Source organism: Acanthopagrus latus, chromosome 5, assembly GCF_904848185.1.
Source record: "Acanthopagrus latus isolate v.2019 chromosome 5, fAcaLat1.1, whole genome shotgun sequence".
Lineage (NCBI taxonomy): Eukaryota > Metazoa > Chordata > Actinopteri > Spariformes > Sparidae > Acanthopagrus > Acanthopagrus latus.
Window position 1 is genome coordinate 23,341,536 of NC_051043.1, and position 22,394 is coordinate 23,363,929.

The window sequence follows — 22,394 nt, forward strand, 5'->3', positions numbered from 1 at the left end:
TTCATTTTGTAGAGATTTCCAGGGTCGCCGGGAAGGATGAAATGTTGGGAACATTTCTGCAAATCACAGATATGTTAAAAAACATGTCATATTACCTTCACATTACATCTTTATTAACTCACTTCCATGTCTTGGGAATGAAGAGAATGGGGGGTGGAACCACTGACCATGGTTTGAGACTGTGTTTCAACATTTGTAAGCAGCTGGATATTTTTAAGACGACCTCTGGGAATATGTCAGCTGTGTTTGTTGCAACGAAAAGATGTATATTTAAGACAGGCATGTGTTTGTGGCATCTAAAACAAGTAGTTTAATCCAAAACATGACACAAAAATGTTGTTCTGACCCTCATCAAGTGACTTTCGTGCCTAAGCCTAACAAGAACAAAAGCACAGCGTTGTGACAGGAAAAAAGTAAACTTTTACAAATGTAATGTCATAAAATGTGATAAAATGAAGAAAAGCTGTGCTGAAATAAGGTGTCAATGTGTGACTCTTATCAAAATGTTGGGCGCTTTGTTGCCCCATTTTAAATACATCATGTAACCAATCTAGTTTTCACGTTATCACATAGCTGTGGCTGTGCCTTATCAAGACGCGCTCATTCTGAGCTATGATTCTGACTCAGTAACGCCAAACTAAACAAGAAAACCACTTACCATACCCAGGCTGCTTCCTGGCCTCTCCTCATCACAAAGTGCAACAACACCATGACTTAAAGGCATAGCACTAACGGAGAATTTATGACAAACAGCTAAAAAACTATTGAAGTCGTAAATTACTTAACAGAATGCCAAAATGGCTTCTGGCCATGATTGCTTAGTCCAAATGGGATGGCTTGGATACACTTAAGACCAAATGACTCTCCTAAAGAAAAACAATCTGGGTTGATTTAAACCCAAAATCTGTGAAACATAATAATTTGGCTGCTTTGGTACCACCACTGGCACCAGAAGTACTTCACTAGGAAAAGCCAAAATGGTTTTCAACATTAAAAACAGCAAGACAGAAAGAACAATATGTTCACACCACATGGCATTCGAGCCAATGCCCTAAAACCAAACTTCTGTGCCAAATCAGCCCACTGATTTATCTGTTTTCCCCAAAATGTAACCAATTATCAACCGGTGAAGCTTTGACTTCTTGCATTTTAAAAAACCAGCAGACTGGACAACAAATTATTCTGACCTAAGCCAGAAAAGGAGAAGGGTGTGGACTTGGTCTAAACTTGGCAGAAGAAGACACGATGAGCTTGCACTCTCACGTAGATGCCAGTGGTAATATTTACAGCTTCTCTCCTCTAAACTAGGGTTGACCTGATGAACGATACCATCGTCCATCGCCGATGGCTTACAGACATCATCGATGACCACTACTAATCCCTGAGCTTCATAACATCGAGATTCGAAAGGCTCCCCACCACAGAGACCAATTAAACTGTCCCCTCAGAATTGCTGCAGGCCAAGAGCTGTTGCTGTTTGTGATATGTGGGGAGGCCCTTTCATACACAGTTTTCTTAGCTTAGCTTCCTCGGCTAGTCTGCCAATGTTGTTTTATGCAAAAGCCTCATACGCATGATATGATGATATGAACAAAGCTAAGTTACAGACATGTGGTGGGGGGGTGTATGTTGGTGGTAACGGGAGTGTCCTCTGCAGGGTGAGACAGTTGGAGATTCATGTCAGAGCAATGATGGGAAACAACAACAGCTAGTGGTGAGCTAATAAGCAACTTCTGCCTTACGCTGAGGGGACAGGAAGCCTCAAATTTGTAAAATACGACGTCCATCACAATGTTTCACTGTTGACATCGTCACATGCCAGTTCAGCAGTCGTCGCCCTACCCTACTCTAAACCCCCACAAAGAAATAAGAGGTGCCCTAATGAGGTGCCAAACAATGTTACTGACAGGACGCCTTGAAAATATCGCAGAATCACAAGAATGATTAGTCACTGTCAGAAAAAAATATGTCTACTTATGTAAATCAAACCCAGAAAAAAACATGCATTAAATGTCAGCTACATCAAATGTGTTCCGACTGTTTGAGTTGCTTAGATAATAAAAATAACCGAGGCTCGACTAGTGGCAACTGAAATGGCCAGCCAAAATTGGCCCAGTGTTTCTCCAGGTGACACGCGTGCTGCTCTGTTCCAGCAACAGGTGCTGCAGCAAACAGACTGACCGAGAGCGTCTGGAGATCATCCAGGCCAAATGCCGCCCGGCTCACTGCTCAAGTTCAGTGTGCACGTGCACTGTGTGAATGTTTCTGGGGTGCACATGCAAGGACGACTTTTCATCGTGTTGCCAAATAGTTTCAGTGCCTGTTAAGTGCAGGCAAAAAACGGATGCTTCTATAAGTGGAGATGAAGGATACTTAGAGCAGTTGAAATGAAAAAAAAGAAAGAAAGAAAATTGAAGCAAAACCAAACTAAATTATATGGATGCACAACATGTACATTTTTAAGCGGATACTGAGAACTTGCTTTTCATATCTGAGGCTATAAGATCACCTATAATTTGACATGTTTGTATTTTAAAAAGAAGTTTATAACTTGGAGTTTATGTGTACCTGAGGGTAAGAACGCCTCAGATGTGGTGAGGAAAGATGTACAATTTCACATTCCGCAGCTTCCACAAATTTGTTGTGTTAAATCTCAGCTTTCCCTCCTCTTGGAGAGCGAACCTTATATTGCACGATGCACTAATTTTTCTTGTATTTCCTCCTGTCTGTGTTCATTGGCAGGTCACAAGCTGACTGTAAAGTTGCTTGCCCCTTTCCGACTGTATCAAAATGTAGATATCGTGCATTGCAAGTCCATGAAAGCAATTTACTTTGTATAATTCGATGACACTGTTAAAACCCTAACCCTAACACAAATTGACTGATATTGGTCTCATGTAATGTGCATCGCTGCCAATTTAAATAATTAACACATTTAAATATGATATTAACAAGGTATTTTTAATATATTTGCTTGAAGACTTCAATGATTAACCAATTATCACAATAGTTTTTTGGCAATCAAAAAACATTTTGTCAGTACTGTTTGATGTTAGATTTTAGCCAATGTCCCAAAGGCATTCCGGTAGGCTGGTATTTTTATTTATTTATTCATTCAATCATTTATTTATCTATCTATTTATTTTTCATTAATTGCATTTAGTTTAGCTCACTGTAATCCTTACCAAAACCAAAAACGTGAGACTCCTTAAATCCACAAGTAAAACAAGTCAATTCATAACATAACTTTGTGCAAACTGAACAAAGCCCATTAAAAATAAAAGTGTTTTTAGACAACAGTGTCTTATCCCACATCCAGACATAGACGCCCCTCCTAATATGAAGCCCTGGAATGCAGACACAGCAAAACCAAATGACAGACAGACACATTTTCATTTCAAGAAGTTCAGAGACTAAGTCTACAGCAGCATTGATCGGCTCGTGGCAGCTGCTGAATCTTGGCTGTGAGGGTTTTCGTGTGCTGTCCCAGCATCGGCAGACTTTAAATAAACAAGAATCTTTTGGCTAAGGTTGCAGGGCTGCACACTGTCACCTCATTCCAGCTGCAGCGGCTTCGGCCATTACAGGGAGATGACAAATCATCACTCTCAAGGTAGTTTTGTGAACGGGGGACTCTTGAGTATCCAGTATCAGAGACCACGTAGAGACCAACTGTTCGGGAATTTCAAGTGGTAAGACTATGTCAATACTCATGTTTGGCTTTTCTTCTCAGCCGCAGCATGCTTTCACCTAATTGTTCCAGATAGTTCAGCGTCAGCTGGATTAGCTGGCTGAACATCCTGCGTCGTCCTGTCCCTGGACTTTGACAGAGAAAGCCCCAGCCATGTATTTACCCTCGCTCTATTGATCAGCAGCCTGTTTGACAAGCCAAACCAGGAAAGGGTGGCGTTTGCTCAATGGCGAACATTTCCACATGTATCTGAGCAAACACGGCATTCTGCAACTGATGTCTGACATAAGACGCGATAACGAGTGTCAACAGCGTGCCGTGCGCAGGTCCTAAAAATCACATTTGTTAATGTTTGATGAGGGCCACGTAGCGAGACGGGTGGACTGTCTGCTCTCTTATCGGTGCATTTTCTCCCTGTTAAGAAAACGGCAGTAACCTACCTGATGATGTCATGTGGTCCATCGCCAGCGCAGATCCCCGAGTGGACAGCCAATCCAGGGAGGAAACCAGGAGAAGGAGCAGGAGATTGGATGTGGAGGAGGAGGAGGAGGAGGACGACGACGACGACGACGAGACTGACATGATGCTGTGAAGGGAGAATGACAGGAAGGGACAGAGACACAGTGATTATAATTATCAGCTGGACTCCATGATGACATGTCCATGTGAAAAAAAACCTTTCTACCTCCCTCTTCCTCCCCCTTTCTTTCTTTCTTTCTCTCTCTCCGGCTTGTGAACACAAACTGTGGGTGCCATTTATTTTCAGCTGGTGCATGTGAAACCTAACACGGAGCATGTCACAATTAATTATCATGCTGGGTCACTGCTGCAGCATTTCGAAGAGTCGAACGGATGAAGCCTGTTTTTTCCCAGTACAGTACGCACAAAACAGACACAGAAATTATTTTCTCATTTCAAGTTATAATGAATGAAATATCACAGTATTTCAACCTTCAATCAGGTGATGCCAGGTCAGATCTCTGACTCAGCAACACCCGTCCATGTCACACGACTCACTCACGTCACTATTTTATCAAAAGTACGATAACTAAAAAGCACTTTTTTTCCCCCGAATCTGGGGCAGCTGAAACAAGCTGTAAACACAACACTAGCTAAAGAAGAAGAAGAAAACAAAGAAAAAGAAGACAGAGGACGCCAAAGAATAAAAGATGAAGACAAAGAAGGAGCTAGAGAATCAATTATTTTTCAAATTTTACTGAGATAATCCTTAAGTCTTTGAACGGCCACGGACCACTTGTGTTTTGCAACCGCCGTGTTTCTGTCCCTGTGGAGGCAAACGTCACCCAACTAGCGCTGAGAGAACAAATTTATTCCTGCCAGAGATTCGAGGAGATTGCTGGCAATCCAAGAATAAAACTTTTCCCGCATCCCTCGCGGTGAGGGGATGAAAGGTGTGGGCTGTATAACCGAAACAGCAACACTAAAAATAAAAAAAAATATATAAATAAATAAATTTAAAAAAATTGGCGACGATTTATAACTTCACAATATACATACGACCATTTCATTCAATTGCCGATACAGGAATATCGATTACAGCAGCTTTGAGCTTCTGAAATCGGAAAAACTTAAATCATTTCCACATGCTGCAGCATGTGTACCCCACCTACACATCAACACTCACCCTCCTCTACAAACTAGACTCGAATTTCCCAACAGAACCTTTCACACAGATAATGTGATGACCGCCTCTCTCAACCCTACCAGATTTTGATATCCAGATCACCAGTTTTTTTGTCCCCCCCCCTCAACCTGATTACTATAGAACAAACAACTTTCTGGTCTATAAGCTGGCGGACAAACTCTTACCAGTCCAGTTCAACCTCTAAATATAGGCCAAACTTTCTGTCCGCACCCTTGGCTATTTACAGCTGCGTCTCCGCAACTTCACTGGGCTGCCAGCAGCCCTGAGCATGGAGACTGTGTTTCTGAGGGCGACGCTGCCAGTGTTCCCCCCTCCCCACACACTTCTGAAGTAATCTGAGGTCAGAGGGATCTTCATGCCGTATGACTAGTGAGCTGTATAACGTATCAAATTCTCTTGTTTTTTACGGGAAAATACGTTTTCGGGCTCCGTGCCTAGAAACAGGAAGCATTCCCGGCATTTTTACATTCATACAGAGTGACAGCTACTGAGCAACAATGTGGCCAATTCGGGCACATTTTCAGGACTGACAAACATGGATAGGGCTGGAGGAGGAGTGTTCATATAGCAGCACATATCAAGCACAGATTTAGGGTAACGCCAGCCATCCAGTTACTGTGGATAAGATTCACTGCAGATTCAAAGTCCTCCCTCCGGTCATAAGTATGGTTTTCTTCTTCTTCCTCCAGCTGAATGTGTCTTGAACGATGCATGTGCCGAGTCTGACACCAGAAGGTGGTTTTGCAGGCTCATCTGTGGAGTGCATGCTTTTCTATGTGCTCAATGATAATCTGATTTTAAGGGGGTGATTGTGACATCACTAATAGTTTGGAGGCCAGTCCTGGTCCATCACTCAGCATACACGAGTGTGATGAGGAAACCTGCTCCTGCTGCACACATACACTGCAACAGACCTCAGGAGACATCTTGTGAAATTAAAAATCTCTGCATATTCACATTTTTTGGAACATCTGATGAGTTTTCATAGCCTAGTCTGTACTGCGACTTTTTCTTTTGTACTGATGGTTTCGATAAAGATAAATTAAAGCACTCAAAACACAAGCTTGAGTTATTCTGCCTATATTCCTTTAAAGATGTTGCATTCCATTTCTCTCGGAAAACTGCGCTCACGTCGCAACACTGCTGTTGTTTGGATCATCTGCAGCCTCACATGGCTGCCGGTCTGTTGCGCTAGATAACATTCAAGTTGCTAACGTTAGCCAGCTCACGTTAACATCGCTAACACTAGCTAGCCGACATTAGGGCAGTATAGTATGCTGGGTGCATACAGTAGAAGACAATTTTTGTCCCACAAACTGGCAACTAGGGGTTTAGCGATACACGGATTCCGATCAATGTATCGATTCATCAACGATCCAGTAGCATCAATGCAAAGTGAAAATAATGATTCATATTGCCGCCATGGATAAGGTGCGCCTTTACTTTGAATTTCTCATGGCACGTCTGTGTCCCTCCATGCACAGCTCCTTTCAAAACAGTACTTTCTTTTCATTAAAATGTCAACTGTCAGTTCGTCTCTTTTAGGTGCGTTTTGTGAGTTGATACCATTTCAGTGATTGCATTGAACGGGCATATGATATCATCTTAAATCGTTCGCAGGCCCTTGTTTGGAATCCCAGTGAAATGGTGTGGTGACAGTTAATACTGGATCGTTGTCCAAAGAACTGATATTATATCGTATTGTGATGAAACTTTTTGATTTACACCCCTGCTGGCAACTACCAAGACTTGATACCAATGTCGTTAAACTACTGTCTGACGAACCTTGTAAGAAGATTGATGCAGCTGTCAGAATACCTACACAGGTAAACAAAACTAATCATCTTGGAGCCAACAAAATGTTTACTATTATTTAATTCTCAATCATTATAATGTTTTTAAAGGAACAAAGCCACTTTTATTCTGCACCTTTCTACAAGCTCCATAAATGTTTTGTTATTTTGAAAAATCGCTTGATTGTGTGGTCAGTTATAGCTGACTTTGAAATTAGCCAGCAAGGACAGTGGAGTTTCATACCTTCAGAAATAGCAACAGCTTCACCAACATCTGCATTAACAGGCAGGCGTCAAAACAAATACATCTCTGCAAAAACATGAGGAACAAGAGAAGAAATGCAAAAAGAAGAGATCTCTTGTTTTCGTAAAAAACTCACGACTCATTTCCCTGATTCACAAGCTGAAAAATGTAAAAATTAAGTTGTTAAGTGTGTGTGTGTGTGTGTGTGTGTGTGTGTGTGTGTGTGTGTGTGTGTGTGTGTGTGTGTGTGGATGAATTCCATTTGTTAGAGGCCATGCAAGGCCAAGTTATACAATGCAAGAATTTATGGCAGAGACCCGTCAGGCAGCAGGCTCTTCTGGCCCCGGCTAAAACGCTCCATTTACATTGCTCGTTTTCTGCATGTTGTCCACAGATTTTATTTTCCCGGATCAAAAGTTAAAGCCCAATTATTAAGACTGAACTTCAGAACTCCTCTGACAAGCACTTCCAAACCACTTTACGACCCTGGGAAGGTTGAAGTATTTTGTTGTGCTTTGTTTTCTTTCCTCTTTTGTCTTTTCCTCCAAAGTCTCACATTCTCTGATCAGTTGAGGAAACTAAGAGGGGGCCAAAAGGCGCCTCAACTCCAACATGTGGCCTCATGTTAACCCTAACATTAGTCCCTCTCCCCTCCCTTTTCTCATGTGAAAGCGTCTGTGAAAGCCCTGGCAAGGTTAGTGCTCCATCTCCATCTCCTGCACGTTGCGCGCCTCTCCCCAATTCCTGTCCTTCTCTCAGCCAATTACAGGCTCCGAGACTCACAGGAAAGTCGCCTGAGCCAATCAGAAGAGAGGGAGGCTCAGCCAAGCTCTCCTGGGGTCCCTCTCCGTAAACATTTAAGGGCCTCTTTGGTCAACCCTCCTCCCACTACCTCTGCCCTACACACACACACACACACACACACACACAAATGCAACATCTTGTCTTGGCACCCCACTGCCAGCACCATGCCTCTCCCATGTTTCCTCAAATCTCTATCAATCATCTGTGTTTGTCTAAAAGGAGCTGACGAGAGAGGGAGGGAGGAGAAGATGTGGTGATGGTGTGAGGGTGCAGCCAAAGACAAAGAAAGGTTAGGGGGTGAGAGGTCACATGATCTCTGAAGCTCTCCAGAAGTAAAGCATGCGCGCGCGTACACACACACACACACACAAACACACACACACACAGACTCGCTGAGAGCGATGTTGCAAGTCCAAGTTTAGTTTGAGGTCTCTCCAGAGAAAAAGCAGAAAGATGTTCAAATTCTGCGAGGTGTGGACATTCAAAGATTTATGAAGAAAACAAACAAGCGTGCTCCGATGTCTGCAAGGAGATGAAGACTGAGGTGCTGATGGGGAAGACGAGGAAACAGGCAATGTTTACTTTTTGGTGGGCAAAATAAGTGAGCACTGACATCATACATTCATTAACATGATAATACATTGACACCCGAAGAATGAGGTCACCCTTCAATGGGATTATGATCCCATGTTGCGACGGACTCTCTTTACATTGTCGACCCTCACTGGGCTGTCAACCTCAATTGGTGTGTAACACTCCCGCGAACACACACTCGCCAGTCATATATAGAAGGCAAGGGTGTTTTTTCTCACAGCTTTAAGCTTTATCTTCCTTCACTTTCTCATTCTTTGTCTCTCGTTCCAGTAATATCAGACAGTGGTAGTGACTGATTGAAGTCAACTGCTTAAGGATATGAAGTGTGAAGCAGGCAGAGAGTGTGGGAGAGGTGCTCCTGGCATAGGTGAGTAGCAAAGCAAAGTAAATCTACACAAACAAAACTCCCTCTATCCCCGTCAAGCACTGTGATTTTGGGCTGCTCGAGATGAACCGATGCACTGGCAGACGTGTCAACCGCTGGCCGATTCAAAGCTTCGGCAACTGAAAATTTAGTGTGCAAATTCTCAAAATGAGGTGTTAAACTTTGAGTGAGGGAAACGACAAAAGACATATTCAAGTCCCGCAAGCCAAGAGCCATGTATATTATATCCATTATACTCAAACAAAACAATCTGCATGGATAAATAACACTATAGGCGAGAGGTGAAAAGGTGTTTTTTTTTTTCAGAACTTTCCCTTTAAGGGCCTTTTACAGCGTGGGACACCCACAGTATATGACCACGCTGCTGCTGACCCTGTGACATTCCTTTTATCAGCTGCATTTCTAATGCTTTCTCCGGCTCATCGGGGCCTCTGGAGAGATGCTGCAGCTGTAAAGACAGCGGCTGATGTATGCCTCGAGTCTGAACAGGACTGCATTGGCCATCTCTCGGACTTTAAAGGTGTTGAAGGTGCTTCGAGTCTTTGAATGCATTCGTGTGAGTGCAATGCCTCCCATTATCTGATCTGATTACCTTATCACTTGCTCTCTCACTGTGTACTCTTCGTCATGTCTTTTAGTCTTTTCTGCAGATCCCCTCTCTATCAATCATCGCAGAGTACCTGTCACTACAAATGCCCTGATGCTCACATCTCATCCCTCTGGACTAACAAAGGGGACGCTGCTCACCTCAGCTAGCCTGTAGTGGTGCCACATACGTAAAAATAAAAGATCATCTTGTCAACACACCTGGAAAGTTTCATGAATGTTGACACCTGGTAAAGTACTCTGACCTGCTTCTGTGGTAGCTCTCGACACAAAAGGTGAAGGTGTGTCCAGGACTACTAATGTGGGTCAGGGGAGTTGAGGGAGGGGGCCGACCCCTGCCTCCGATCCATTACCTCGCTCGGACGACGCCCATCTCTGGGCTCGGCCTCCAGTTCGATCTCAGCTACACACCTGTGAAGTTTGGTTGCTGGTTGTGACAATATCACGGTGACGAACTCCGTCCACAGACAGACGCACACATACCAACAAGGTGAGAGCATCACGAGCTGGCGCTGCTCCAAACAGACGTTGTGATTTCTTACGTCACCCGACTTAAAACTGCTGCCTCCTCTGACACGCCTTTTGTGAAGAGCGTCATGCTAAGTGCAGGACCTCTGACAAGTTGTAGTCACTGGAATTTTAACCTGAAGTTCTTGAAAGTGACTGCTCCATAGAAAAAAAAAACACTTTAAAAAAAAAAAGGGGAGATCTGCGCACCGGTGAAATGTTTGTACCACTAGCACAGGCTCGGGCTAGCTGGTTAGCATGCTACCTTCTTGATAATATTAAATTTACTTTCACAAATGTTTTCACTTAAAGTCTTACATATTGCACCTTTAAATCAAACACATAATTGCTGAATTCAGCTTGATTTAAAGCAACTAAATGCGCCATTTAACCGCATGAGGTGAATCAAGAAGTCCAAAATACAAAACACATTTATGTGATTATCAACTGAATTTCATGAATCATCTTCACTCATGCGATCTCATCAGGGAAAGATTATCCTTCAGGACTGTACGACAAGAAATACTGTGGCAGACGTGAGCATATTTCCTTTCATCGCAATCACATTTGAGCGTACACATGCACAGAGTCGTCCGAGGTCCCACTGTTTGTTCTCTCAATAATTACACAAGAATCATGTAAACAGATTTTTCTGCCTTGGCTCGACCCTCCCCCTTCACCACTAACCTCTTTCTTTAAAATCAACAGAATCTGAGTAAACACGCCGCAGACTTCCAACATGAGCCTGCACGTTACACCAGACACTGGGGAGGAAGAGTCCACATTGGCGGGGCCTGATAAAAACTGCTTCTCCACCAGCTGCTCCGAACAGGCCTTCAGCTGCTGGGTGTATTTACATGAAATCATTAACCTGTTGAGGAGAGAGAGAGCGTGTGTGTGTGTGTGTGTGTGTGTGTGTGTGTGTGTGTGAATGTGTGTGTATGCATGCAAGACGCAGGATGCATTTTTAACGTGTGCGTGCAGCAGCTCTCAGGCATTCAGACCTGGCTACTGGACGGCTCTAATGTGTCCTGCTCTTATTTCATAAGAGAGAGTGGAAAACTCAGAGTCAGCACACTGGCATGGGACGAGCCTTGCGCTGGAAGCCGATCAGGACACACATCTGCAAACACCCCGGCTGCAGTCTGTGTGTACGAGAGGGTGAGCGAAAAAGAGGGGAGCGCTCGTGCACGTGCAAAATCAAGTGTGCGTATCAGAGCGGGGCCGAGCAAAGGTAAAGAGTGCAAGAGTGAGAGACGGACTCGAGCAGGAGCAGAGAAAGTGTGTGCTGAAAAAAAGTGATCTTTGTGGAAAAAAAACCCTCTCTGCATTCCACGCGCCGTGTGTGCACGCACGGACATGCAGCCGTTTGTCTAAGATATTAAAACTAAAGCTGCCAAGTAAAAACTGCATCCAAAAATAACTTGTTGGTAATATCAGAGACAATTAATTCCAGTCCAATCAGAACAGACGGTCACGTGGGAACTAATCTGGATTTTGGTTTTAGGATTTTAGAATTCAATCCCATCTCAAATAAAATAAATAAATAAAAAAAGGTCTATCAAGCCACTTGTTGTTTTTGAGGACTAAGTATAGATGCGCAGCATCCATAGCTCCATATCCTCCCTCACACACACACACACACACACACACACATCCTGACGACCATGCAACAACAACACTGAAGTGCACATGGATGTGTGCAAAAAAATCTAATGGTTTCCAAAGTGTTGAGCGGCCAAAGGGTAAAGCCCATTACAGCTGTGTTTACTGAGACAGGAAGTAATGTCTCTTTAAAAAACTCCTCGCCTCATCTATCGAAGCATCTCTTACTTCAGCTACCTGGTGGTTATTATAATAGCTGCCATTATGCATGTCCCTCATTTCTTTCTGCAGAGCGACCGTTGCAACAACAAATCCCACTAAATGTGCTTCGGCAAACTGTGCAGCCTTACAGAACAAGGGCTTGCAATGGTCACAATCTCGCAGGTTTTGTTTTCGGGCAAGCTAATTCTCAATGGAGTGCATGGGGCACTCGTATGCTAGCATCAAAATCGCTATTTTATTTTAAAACACTAAGAAGGCTCAACACAACATGAAACTTTGAAGAGAAGGTTTTTGAACAACTCACACTGGACCATTCCCCAGGCCTTCCTGTTGGGTCGCACTCGGGGATCGACACTTTTTGTCATGACGATGGCGCGCCGAAGATACAGCTCCTAACATGAGTTGTTCAAAATCCTTCTTTTTAGTAAACTCTGTGTACACAAACAATGTTCTAAATGCTTGTGTTCCTGTGTAGAGACCCTGGTGATACTAGGAGCAAAGTTTCATGTTGAGTCGAGCCCTCTTAGTGTTTTAAAAATAGCGATTTTGATGCTATCGTGTGAGTTTCCCAGCACTCCATTGAAAATTAGCTTGCACGAAAACGAAACTATGGTAAATCTTAAAAATGCCTCTTTCATTGTAATTATGCTTTTACACCTATGTTTGACTCATAGACATTCACAAATAAAGCCTAGATCGCTTTTTGGCGAGAGTTTCACTTTAAAGCTCTCACATACTGGAATCACTTCAATGTTACATGTTGTCAAAGACAGGACACACAAGACAATTAAAGAATCTGTAAAAAAGTCATCATGGATCTTAAGGTCCCTCCCGAACAAATAGCGGATAAATAAATGCTGGTGACCTTTAGTTTGGAACCTGCCGTATTCACACGCCTCCCATTTTACTTGTTTTTGTGTGAGATACAATGGCTGAGGCACGTCAAAACAAACCAGGAAACCAGTATAGGGCTGCACGTCAGCGAGCTAGACATCCTCTGCAAATGATACACCTGACGATATTCCTGATTATCTCGATCCACGATTCATCCCGACGATACCAAATTCGCCGTGATAAAGTTGTTTTGAGCATTTTCATCGAGCGCCGCCATAAAACCTTATGTCCTTTATGAGACTGGTGAAACTGACGCGATCTAGTGAACATACATGATAACCATTCTGGATTCTATGCAAAAAGAACTGTTTCGGAGCTGATACGGATGAATGGGATCGGGACACGCTGTTGTAGACCAAAATCACAGCTCAAGACTTTTTCCTTGAGGAGGGAATGACACCTCTGTGGCACGTGGCCCTCTGCGGTGACCAAGTGTGCACAGTGAGCCTCATCACATCTGCTCTGTAATTAAAACAGCAGAGGAGCAGTGGTGCTCCTGCATACATGCTGCACTGACTGCAGATCAGTGATGGGAGAAAGAAGCCGGCAGGAGAAGGTGACAATCCAGCGGGGGAACCCCCACACATCAGCTGGTCCCAGTGCCTCACAAAAAAACAACAAAAAAACAAAACCCCAAAGCATAAGGTCTACATGAAACTGAATGGGATTCCTCTGGGTGGGTTCTGATTGTTGATGAAACCAATTAAGCAGCTTTAAAAGGCATCACCTGGCATCACCTGCTTACTTGTGGTGAACCTCTCACAGCTGCCCCCCCCCTCATGACATCGCAAGTCAAATAAGCAGACATGTAAAAAAAAAACAAAAAAAAACAAAAAAAAACGGCTCAAGTGAAGTGATTCCGATCCCGGCAGAGACCAACAACACGAGCTGGCGTCAAGTCGAAAGAGTGTGTCATTTTCCAAACCAGTCGTTTCTGCGTCTCCCCCGGGATTTTACATGCATCGGCTGTCTGTGCTGTGTTAAGACTCTTCGGGTGTCCCGGCAGCTTCTGCAAAGGAAAACAAAAAACAAAAAACAAAAAAACAACCCAAACTTGCTGCGGGATTTGCGTCAACTTTCAGCGGTTTCGATAAAGTGCGCATTTACGTCGAGCACTTGCACGCCAAGAGGGATTCATGTGTGTGATCCCCCCACCCATAAAAAAAATGTATCTATATTTTTCTTGCAATGAGCAGCCTGCAGCGTGAAGAAAACCATGAAGCAATTCCAGCAAAGTTTCCCCGACTCGTGCGTAAACTTCCAACAACGTGGAGAGTTTTAGGGGGAAAGGAGAAACACGAACACACACATACACAATAAAAAAAGATAGAGTGCACGTTTTAAAAGCACACAAACGCACTTACTTTGGTACGAAGTCTCGAGGTGGTGGGGGAAGAAGACAGAAGTAAGGATAAAAACTGCAAGGGCAACGCAGATCCGACTTTTCACAACTTGGTCATCTGATGGCCAGCGTGACAGCAAAACCAAAAAAAAAAAAAAAAAAAGTCCTGCGTCTTCACTGCAGCCCCCGCTCGGCCCCCGGTGAGATCTCTGCGATCGGGGGGCTTCTGTCACATCACCCGAATCATTTGAGGGGAGGTGGGGGAAAGAAAAAATCGGGTTCGTGCCTCTTTCCTGTTGTCAAGATTCTGGGTCCAGCCTTGTCGCTCGGCTCATCATCCAAGCTCACTTTCAGGGGGCTACACACGCTACGTAGCTGAGACGGAGCCAGTACGTGTGTGTTTCAAATGGCGGTGAGGCGCCCTCATCCGCCAGCAATCCAATCTGCTCCATTATGGCCACACAGAGGAGGACAGTCGGGGAGGGGGAAGAGACTGCCGGGCCAAACTTCCAAAATAAAACCACCCGGTAGCTGCCACGCTCTGTGGAGAGAGCCAAAGTTTAAATGAGGTCTAATAATCATTTTATTGGGCTATTTATCATGGGGAAGAATCGCATACTTTACATTTTAAAGCGGTGCGTCAGAGACAGATTTCTTTCAGTGACTTTTTATTTTATTTTTAAGGACAAAAAGGCATAAAACCAAAACATCTTAGTGTCTCTGTGTGGACTTATAATCATTACACAGACGCTGAGTTGCATTTAGGCGTAACACTTGTGTGTGTGTGTGTGTGTGTGTGTGTGTGTGTGTGTGTGTGTGTGTGTGTGTGTGTGTGTGTTTTATTCAACATGTTGCTCATGATAGTGTCGGTATCCGTCCTGTCTGCGCTACTTTTCACGGCGCACAGTGGATGGTTTGACGCTGAGCGCTCTCATCTGTGCCATGCCCAGTGCGTCCGGAGCGTGCCAGACGCACTGGCACACCTGTGGCGCACTTAGATACGAAACGATACTTCATCAGGTATTGAGGCTGGCTGCGGCAAGCCAATCACATTCACTACTTTCCCTGAACCCTGAAAGCCCCCAACACCACATCCTCACCTTATCCATCTTATCCACACGTCAACCTGTATTGCACTTAAAAACGTTTACGCTCCAGGTGGTATGATGCGGTTTGCAGTTGTCCTGGTTACATACTGTAAAAGAAAAAAAAAAGTGTACGTGTGAATGGAGTGTGGACTGTTTTTCAATGCTGATTCACAAGAAGGGAACATAACCATAATCGACTTGTGTTCTGCAGCCTAGAATAAGGACGCCTCTGTGGTTACCTTTGCAACAGTCCGGTGGTTGTGGCACATTCATAATAATGCGCAGCAAATCCGTCGTGCGTAATTGTGGCAATAACTGCGCACGGAACAGTTTCCACGCTTCCTTCAAATGCCTGTAAAGTGTGATAAAAAATATATATATTTTTTTCACCAGCATTGTTCTTAGTTGGGTTTGGACTATTTATGTGAAGATATGCTGTCGTAAGTTATTTGTTAACCTGTTATGATTTGCCACCGATTTGCTATTGACATTTATGTTTACCAGCTGCTCTGAAGTTGCACGTCTGTCATTAAAATGCACCGTAAAAATTCATACTTGGACCCGGACAGAATAATGCACCTGAACAGAAACAGCTAAAAAATGATATCTATCACCATGACCAGCACCCATAAACACCCCCACCCACCCACAGCTGTTATGAATGGCCGCATCTGTCTGAGGAGCTGTAGCCTGTGTAGGCTCACGTGGAGGGTCCACTGGAGAAGTGACGCCCCGAGAGGCTCGACCAACGTTTCAGCTGTCGCTGGATATACACCCACCGACCCAAGAGCCAACAATGGACGGGCCCGCCCCGACACGTGAGAGCACAACACACCCATGCAGCCAGCTGTTGCTGCTGCTGCTGCTGCTGCTGACTGCTGGGTTCTCTTGACCGATTCCCTTTCTTCCTCCAATCAATGATCCCCCCCAAAGCAAACATCCATCAGTGTTAACTACACCAACTGCAGTATTGAGGGGAAAGGAACAGATTTGTATTTTTTGCATGAATGCATCTGGTTACATAGACACACCTACAGACCATGGCAGTCAGAGCACGTCAGCCGACACAATTAAAGGGGAACTGTGTGGTTTTTTGAGAAGCAATTCACACTTGGAGCTGTGATATTTAAGATATTCACGAGAACGCAAACTCAGAAATATTTATTTTTTCCCATGACTGAATAAACAGGCTGCTTGGAGGCTAGAAAGGTGGCAGGGTCCGCCACATGTAAACAGTCATGAAATTGTGTCCATTTGTTTATTCACTTAATTCAATTATGAAAAGAAAGCGAGTTTATCTATCTTTTATATTACTCTTCTGATTCCCCAACACTACATTGTGTCCTCTTTAAGTCAACCCCTGTTCTCTTAAATAGCAAAACAATCTAATAGCATCTAGTGTCCAGTCCACTCTATATAGCCTTCCACACAGTCACTCAGTCTCCAGGGAGTATTTTCTTGATCCAGCCCCCCCCCCTGCAATGCACTGAAGCACGGTTGACATAATTTGTGATACGAAGGGGGGAAAGAAATGGAATTGGCCTGTCTGTATTGAACCGAGCCATCCTTGTGTTTTTTTTTATATCCCTGTCCACTTCTGGTTTATAAGGTCCAGAAGTTATGGCTTGGCTTTCTCTGAGTCCTCTGGTAGCAGTGTTCATAAAAAACACACTCAACCAGATGCCAAGTCTGCTCTCATGTAACACAAATACTGTAAATTATAACTTGCTGCACAGAGAGAAAAAAAAACAACAAAAAAAAACACATGAACTCAAAGGTTTACATTTGATATGCACAGGAACTTTCTTTACTTTAGGGAAACAGGGTTACTCTCATTCGCTGGCCTTTGTGACATTGATTACAAAACCGAAACTGCACTGGCAAAACAATTTGCATGTATTAAGTGACCCCTGAACACGTCCATGCAGCGGTCAGTCATGGGACAGAGAGCTCTGATTGGAGGAGAGAGGGGGGCGTCCACTGAATTAGTTCCTTTGTTATGGAATATTCATTCCTGTGATTGTCTGCCCTCAGTGATCATGCGGACTTATGCTGTATTGAATGTGACAACAGAACAATGCATCTGGCCCGCAGACCCGTGCTGCTGGACCTGCACTCACTGGAGGGACGGAGCTCCTCGGCTGCACCCTCTGTGGGACACTTGGTGACAAGCTCTGGTGCTGGCAGTTACAGTAGCCATCGAAAGTGACGCCGTCTTTTAGTAATGTGATCCGTCAGCAGAGCAGATGTTATGACTGAGTGTTTTAAGGCTTGACACACCACCAGCTATTAAGACGCACACCTGCAGGCATGAGCACTTTGGTTCATAAATCTTCCTTATCATTCTGCTATTATTACAACTGTAACACAGTGATGGATGTTCAGAGATAAGGCTGGGGTTATCGTAGAGATTTTGGAAAATACCGGAGATTCCAATCATAGTTTCTACTGAACACGCAAATCTTCAAAAGTGGGTCGTTTAACGGAAAGGAACAGAAAAAAAAATGTCCTTCTGTCTGTTGCATATCTGGAGAACTGTTCATCCAATCTGCTTCACGCTTGGCAGGTCAGTCGCAGAGGACTCAAGGTCGCGCAGTGTCGGGTTAGGACACACGACGCATTACATATTATTACATTTTTGAGTAAACGGCAAAAACCGTTCTGTGCAGATGTGGCCTTAGCACTCTGGCTCCGTTGCGCTTCAGACAGAGGCCGGGATCACACTACAGCACTGAATTCAAAATTGACATACACTTTCTTCTCTATGATCTTAAAACATGCACGCACAACAAGAATTTTAATCAATGGCACACACTAAGGTTATCGGACCAGAGGGAGCAATGTACCTCCCCCAGTGATCTCATGGGGGAAGAAGACGTAAACAAAATGGAATCAGCGGGGTGCCACGACTTGCTGTAAGAAAATACAAGAAAGCAGAAAAGGGAGTTTTATGAATCTGAATGAGTGTGGAGACATGGTCGACACAGGTTCTCTCTTCTTCAGCGACAACTGGAGGTGAGATTTCAAGTTCCGGTCAATGGTAGTATGCTAGCCGACGTTAGCTTCAGCACCGTCAGCTTGCTCTGGGATGCCTCTCTCATCGGTTGTTGCAAAATATCAAAAATCAGAAAAAAAAATGATGATGAAAATGAAAGGATGAGTCTGTGAGCTGTTCAGGAGGCTTAACACTGGATCTGTAAACCCTAAACATTACCAGATTATGTGCCATGCAGCATGTATGAATGAGAATTGTCTTAATTATTAAGGGGGAAAAAAAGGCTAAATCATTTCCTAAAACACTTTTGGCACTGTAGTTTTAATCCAGCTTTAACAGCAGGGAGATGGTGTATTCAGGATCAGATTAGGTATTAAGCGCCCAAGTTCAGTGTTATTATTAAGAGACATGTGTAATGATGTGGCCCGTTTATGTATTTCAGCAGGTTTTGGATGGCAGTTGAGGTCTGTTGCACAGAGGAACGATCTCTGTCAGGCTTTGGCAGTGTTTGTGAATAGCATCAACCATTGTTGTCCACTGACAGTCAGCAATAAAAACAAGTACATCACAAGAATATTTTCATTATTTTATTTTCATCAGAACTGGGGCATTAATTAGAAAAATACCATTTCCCGCATCAGGATTTCTCCAACAGCATGTCTTCCAACTGCCACTGAAGAGCCACTTGTTGTTGTCTGTCTGTTTTTATTATCCATGTAATGAAAGAGTGCCCTTTGTGTCCCATCCGCCCCCTGAAGTCACCTGTAATGCATTTAGTGCGGTTTCACATCTCAAGTGTGGCCTTTCACCACTATGTCAGCACCCTGCTCCCTATTGGATTAGGATAAGACAGGAGGCGATGGCTACAGGGGACAGACAGACACGAAATAACAACAACAGCAGCGACAGATATAAAGATGGATCTCTGTGCTCCTGGTTCTATATCTTCTTTATTATGTAGCTGCCGTTGATAGACCTCAAGTGACTCACAAATAATTCACCATTAACACTTCTGGGCCCCTAATCCAGCCTTACGAGTCCCTAACTTGCCGTATATGTCAGCAGGAGGTAGGTGTGGCGCTTGAGTGAAGTGGGGGAGGAAATTGAAGCGAATTGGCGAGATTGCATGGGATGAGCGAGATCCACCGAGTATCAGCATGAGAGCCCCGCCATGTGCAAAACAACACAATTAAGAGGGACGCTTAGCCTAATCAGTGAATGCATCATGTAAATGATGTTTTTTTTGTCAATGCCAACTTTAATCTCGGCTGTTATCGTGGAATACAAATCAGGGACTTAACTCTAATGAAAGGAGGAGAGCGTGAAAAGAGTGGGACGAGACAACGGTGAAGGAAAAGGGGGACAGCGGAAGATGCGGGCGGTGATGTAAGAAGACAGTGTGCGAAAGGCGGCGTTGGCTGTGCGGTTACTGTATTCAAGCCCTGTGAGCGGCGTCTAGTGTCAAGTTCATTCCTTCGAGGCAAACAATTATTGACACAGCAACCAGTCTTCATTAACTTTGTAGCTATATGTTTACTTACATGCTTTTACATGTTGTGATCCAGTTAGTGTGACGTGCACCCATCCACTTTCTCTGCCACCACAGGGCGTAGACATGTGGACACATAGCAGCTGCATCCACTCCACAGTGGGCCAGCGTTTGAATCCATCCTCTGCATATCATCTCCACACCCTCTCTCCTCCCATTTCTGTCGCTCCTCCCAACAAAGCCATGAGATGTGTTTAAGAAAGTACTACTATGATTCCTTTTTGTGATTCGTTCATGTATAGCCGACTTACATATGGACTTCTTGTATGTAATGTGAAACAGGTAGGCAACATCAACTTCAGTCCACATCTTTTCAGGCAGTATACTTTTTTGTAGTCCATTATGGAAACCTGTTGGTGACTGCCGAGATACGCTGAACTGATACTGCTGCATCCATTCTGCTTCTGCAACATTAATGCACCAACAAAGCTTAGTGGTGTTTGATTAATACAGCTCAAATTCTGTAAATCAGTGCAATTCAATACACAGTTAAACTGCACAAACTACAGCCTCTGAAAGCACAGGAACATTTTCAACTAAGACTGAATATTAATAGCAAGATGACACCAGTTACTGCAGGATTATATATTCATTTCGTAGCTACAGGTGTTATTATCAGTGTGTCCACCCAACCCCATGTTATGTAGTTGCACAAAAAGTGTTTTTAATATTGTATACCCAGAGAGCATATTTTGATTCAATGTTTGTGCAAATATGAGTAAAAATAACCACTTATTTTGCATTTGTAGCAGCTGGTAAATATGGTTCTCCAAATTCAATATTTAACTTTGACAAAAAAAAAAGAAAAAAAAGTGAAAGATCCACTTACACAAGGCCAATGCTGGCATAAAACCAGATACTACACATGTCCAACATCACGAAAACTTAGGTTTCATTGAGCATGGAAGGCCTACTGGGAATATATAGGAAACACCTCCAGCAAAACAGTATTCATATTACATAAGTTGCAAGTGAACGGGCTGCCAGAAAAATACTGCTGATTATTTCATTTTTTATAGCCTTGGGCTGCAGAGGGAACGGTATAAATGGAACTGCATTAAAGTCTGTTGGCATTACACCAACCTTGAATCGCAGAAGTGGTTCAGTTGATGCATAATTGATCAAAGGGTATGTGGAGGAGCACGTCCTCTTTCGTCACTTTAACATTTAACTATCAGATAACATTTGACGGTCGGAGCAAAAAACAGCTGTATCAGTTTTACCCTTTCATACGCTGCGTCCTGGTGTCTCTGTACACATCTGTACACATCTTAACATGCATGGCTCGCCTCAACTGTCCTCACAAAGTTCTCGCGTCTGTAAACTGTCTGGGGTCAGGAAATAGGGCTTTTCTCGCTCATGACTTTGTTTCCCAGAGGCCTCCTGGAGGTCTGGTCCTCATTCATCCTACCAAAACATGGCCCGGGAACCTCCCCCACCAAACTGCCACCATCTATGTAGGAACCATGTGCTGCTAATGGTTCACAGTCCACAGCCTAACAGTAAGCAGGAACCTTGAAACTATACCATTTAAGCATGTTTCAACACATCCTTGCTGCAAAACACTCAATTGATTAATGCTGTTTATTTTTCCTCCGCCTGCATTCACATAAAAGTGGTTCATCTTCATCATATCCATCCACACTGACAGTGTCTATCCTCGTTCAGTGTCTACCTCCATTTTCTCCCTCGGGATCACGGAGTAATAACAAAGGATTAAGGGGGATGTTTTTCCCTGCATTCCTGCCCCTAACAACAGGTTCCCATGGTTTTATATACCATTTTTTGTAAAGTGGTGTACCATTGTTGTTAGACGCGTGCATGTGCAGCCACAAAAAAAACACAGGCACATAAACATACAATGTACGTAAATGCTGCGGATTGAGAACCCAAAGAGATGGACATCGTGTTTGCAGAGAACAAAAAGATGTGTCGAGATGAAAAGTCAGATTATGTCTGTTCGGCTCTCTCTCGCTCTCTCTCAGAAACACACACACACAAAACACACACACCTGCTGACTCCATCATTTCAATTTAAATTTCACCAGGAAAAAAAAGAATCAATCTCTGCTTCACCAGCTTCCATTCAGCTCATCTTAATGCACCTAAATTGCACCAATCACGATTCTATTCTAAATCTGTATGTGTATGAAAATGATTGAGGCTGAGGACCCTTTTGATGGAAAGGTTGCCGAGGGATGTACTTTTACCAAAGATTCGTGGTTACCTAGGGGACTAGAACAAAAAAGCGCATCAGTGAGGCACATTATCTTGTCATCCTTACATCAGGGCATGTGAACAGTGCCGACAGAGATACAGAATATCACACAGGTGGTAGTTTCACACAGTTTCGCACAGTTGTCTCAACTTTGACAGTTCACAACTGAATTCACCAAACACGGTAGAGTT

The 22,394-nt window shown here is 43.7% G+C and overlaps 1 protein-coding gene and 1 long non-coding RNA gene across 4 annotated transcripts in view; both read right to left on the bottom strand.

Moving 5' to 3' along the window:
• ghra (growth hormone receptor a) overlaps window positions 1-14,820 on the bottom strand; it is a 31,991-nt gene extending 17,171 nt beyond the window's left edge. For both annotated transcript variants that reach the window (XM_037099232.1, XM_037099230.1), the window contains exons 1-2: window positions 14,376-14,820; window positions 4,132-4,277 (exon numbers count right to left, since the gene is read on the bottom strand). In XM_037099232.1, coding sequence (XP_036955127.1) covers window positions 4,132-4,273 — 142 coding nt within the window. In that variant the 5' untranslated portion in view covers window positions 4,274-4,277; window positions 14,376-14,820. The remainder of the gene's footprint in view (window positions 1-4,131; window positions 4,278-14,375) is intronic.
• A 4,188-nt stretch (window positions 14,821-19,008) lies between these two features.
• LOC119019133 lies at window positions 19,009-20,792 on the bottom strand. Of its 2 annotated transcripts, none has more exons than XR_005074944.1 (2): window positions 20,237-20,792; window positions 19,009-20,145 (listed from the first exon to the last, which is right to left on the bottom strand). It is a non-coding gene; the product is annotated as an uncharacterized LOC119019133 (long non-coding RNA). The 2 variants fall into 2 exon arrangements; XR_005074943.1 differs by having other exon boundaries at window positions 19,009-20,154.
• Between the last annotated feature and the right edge of the window lie 1,602 nt (window positions 20,793-22,394).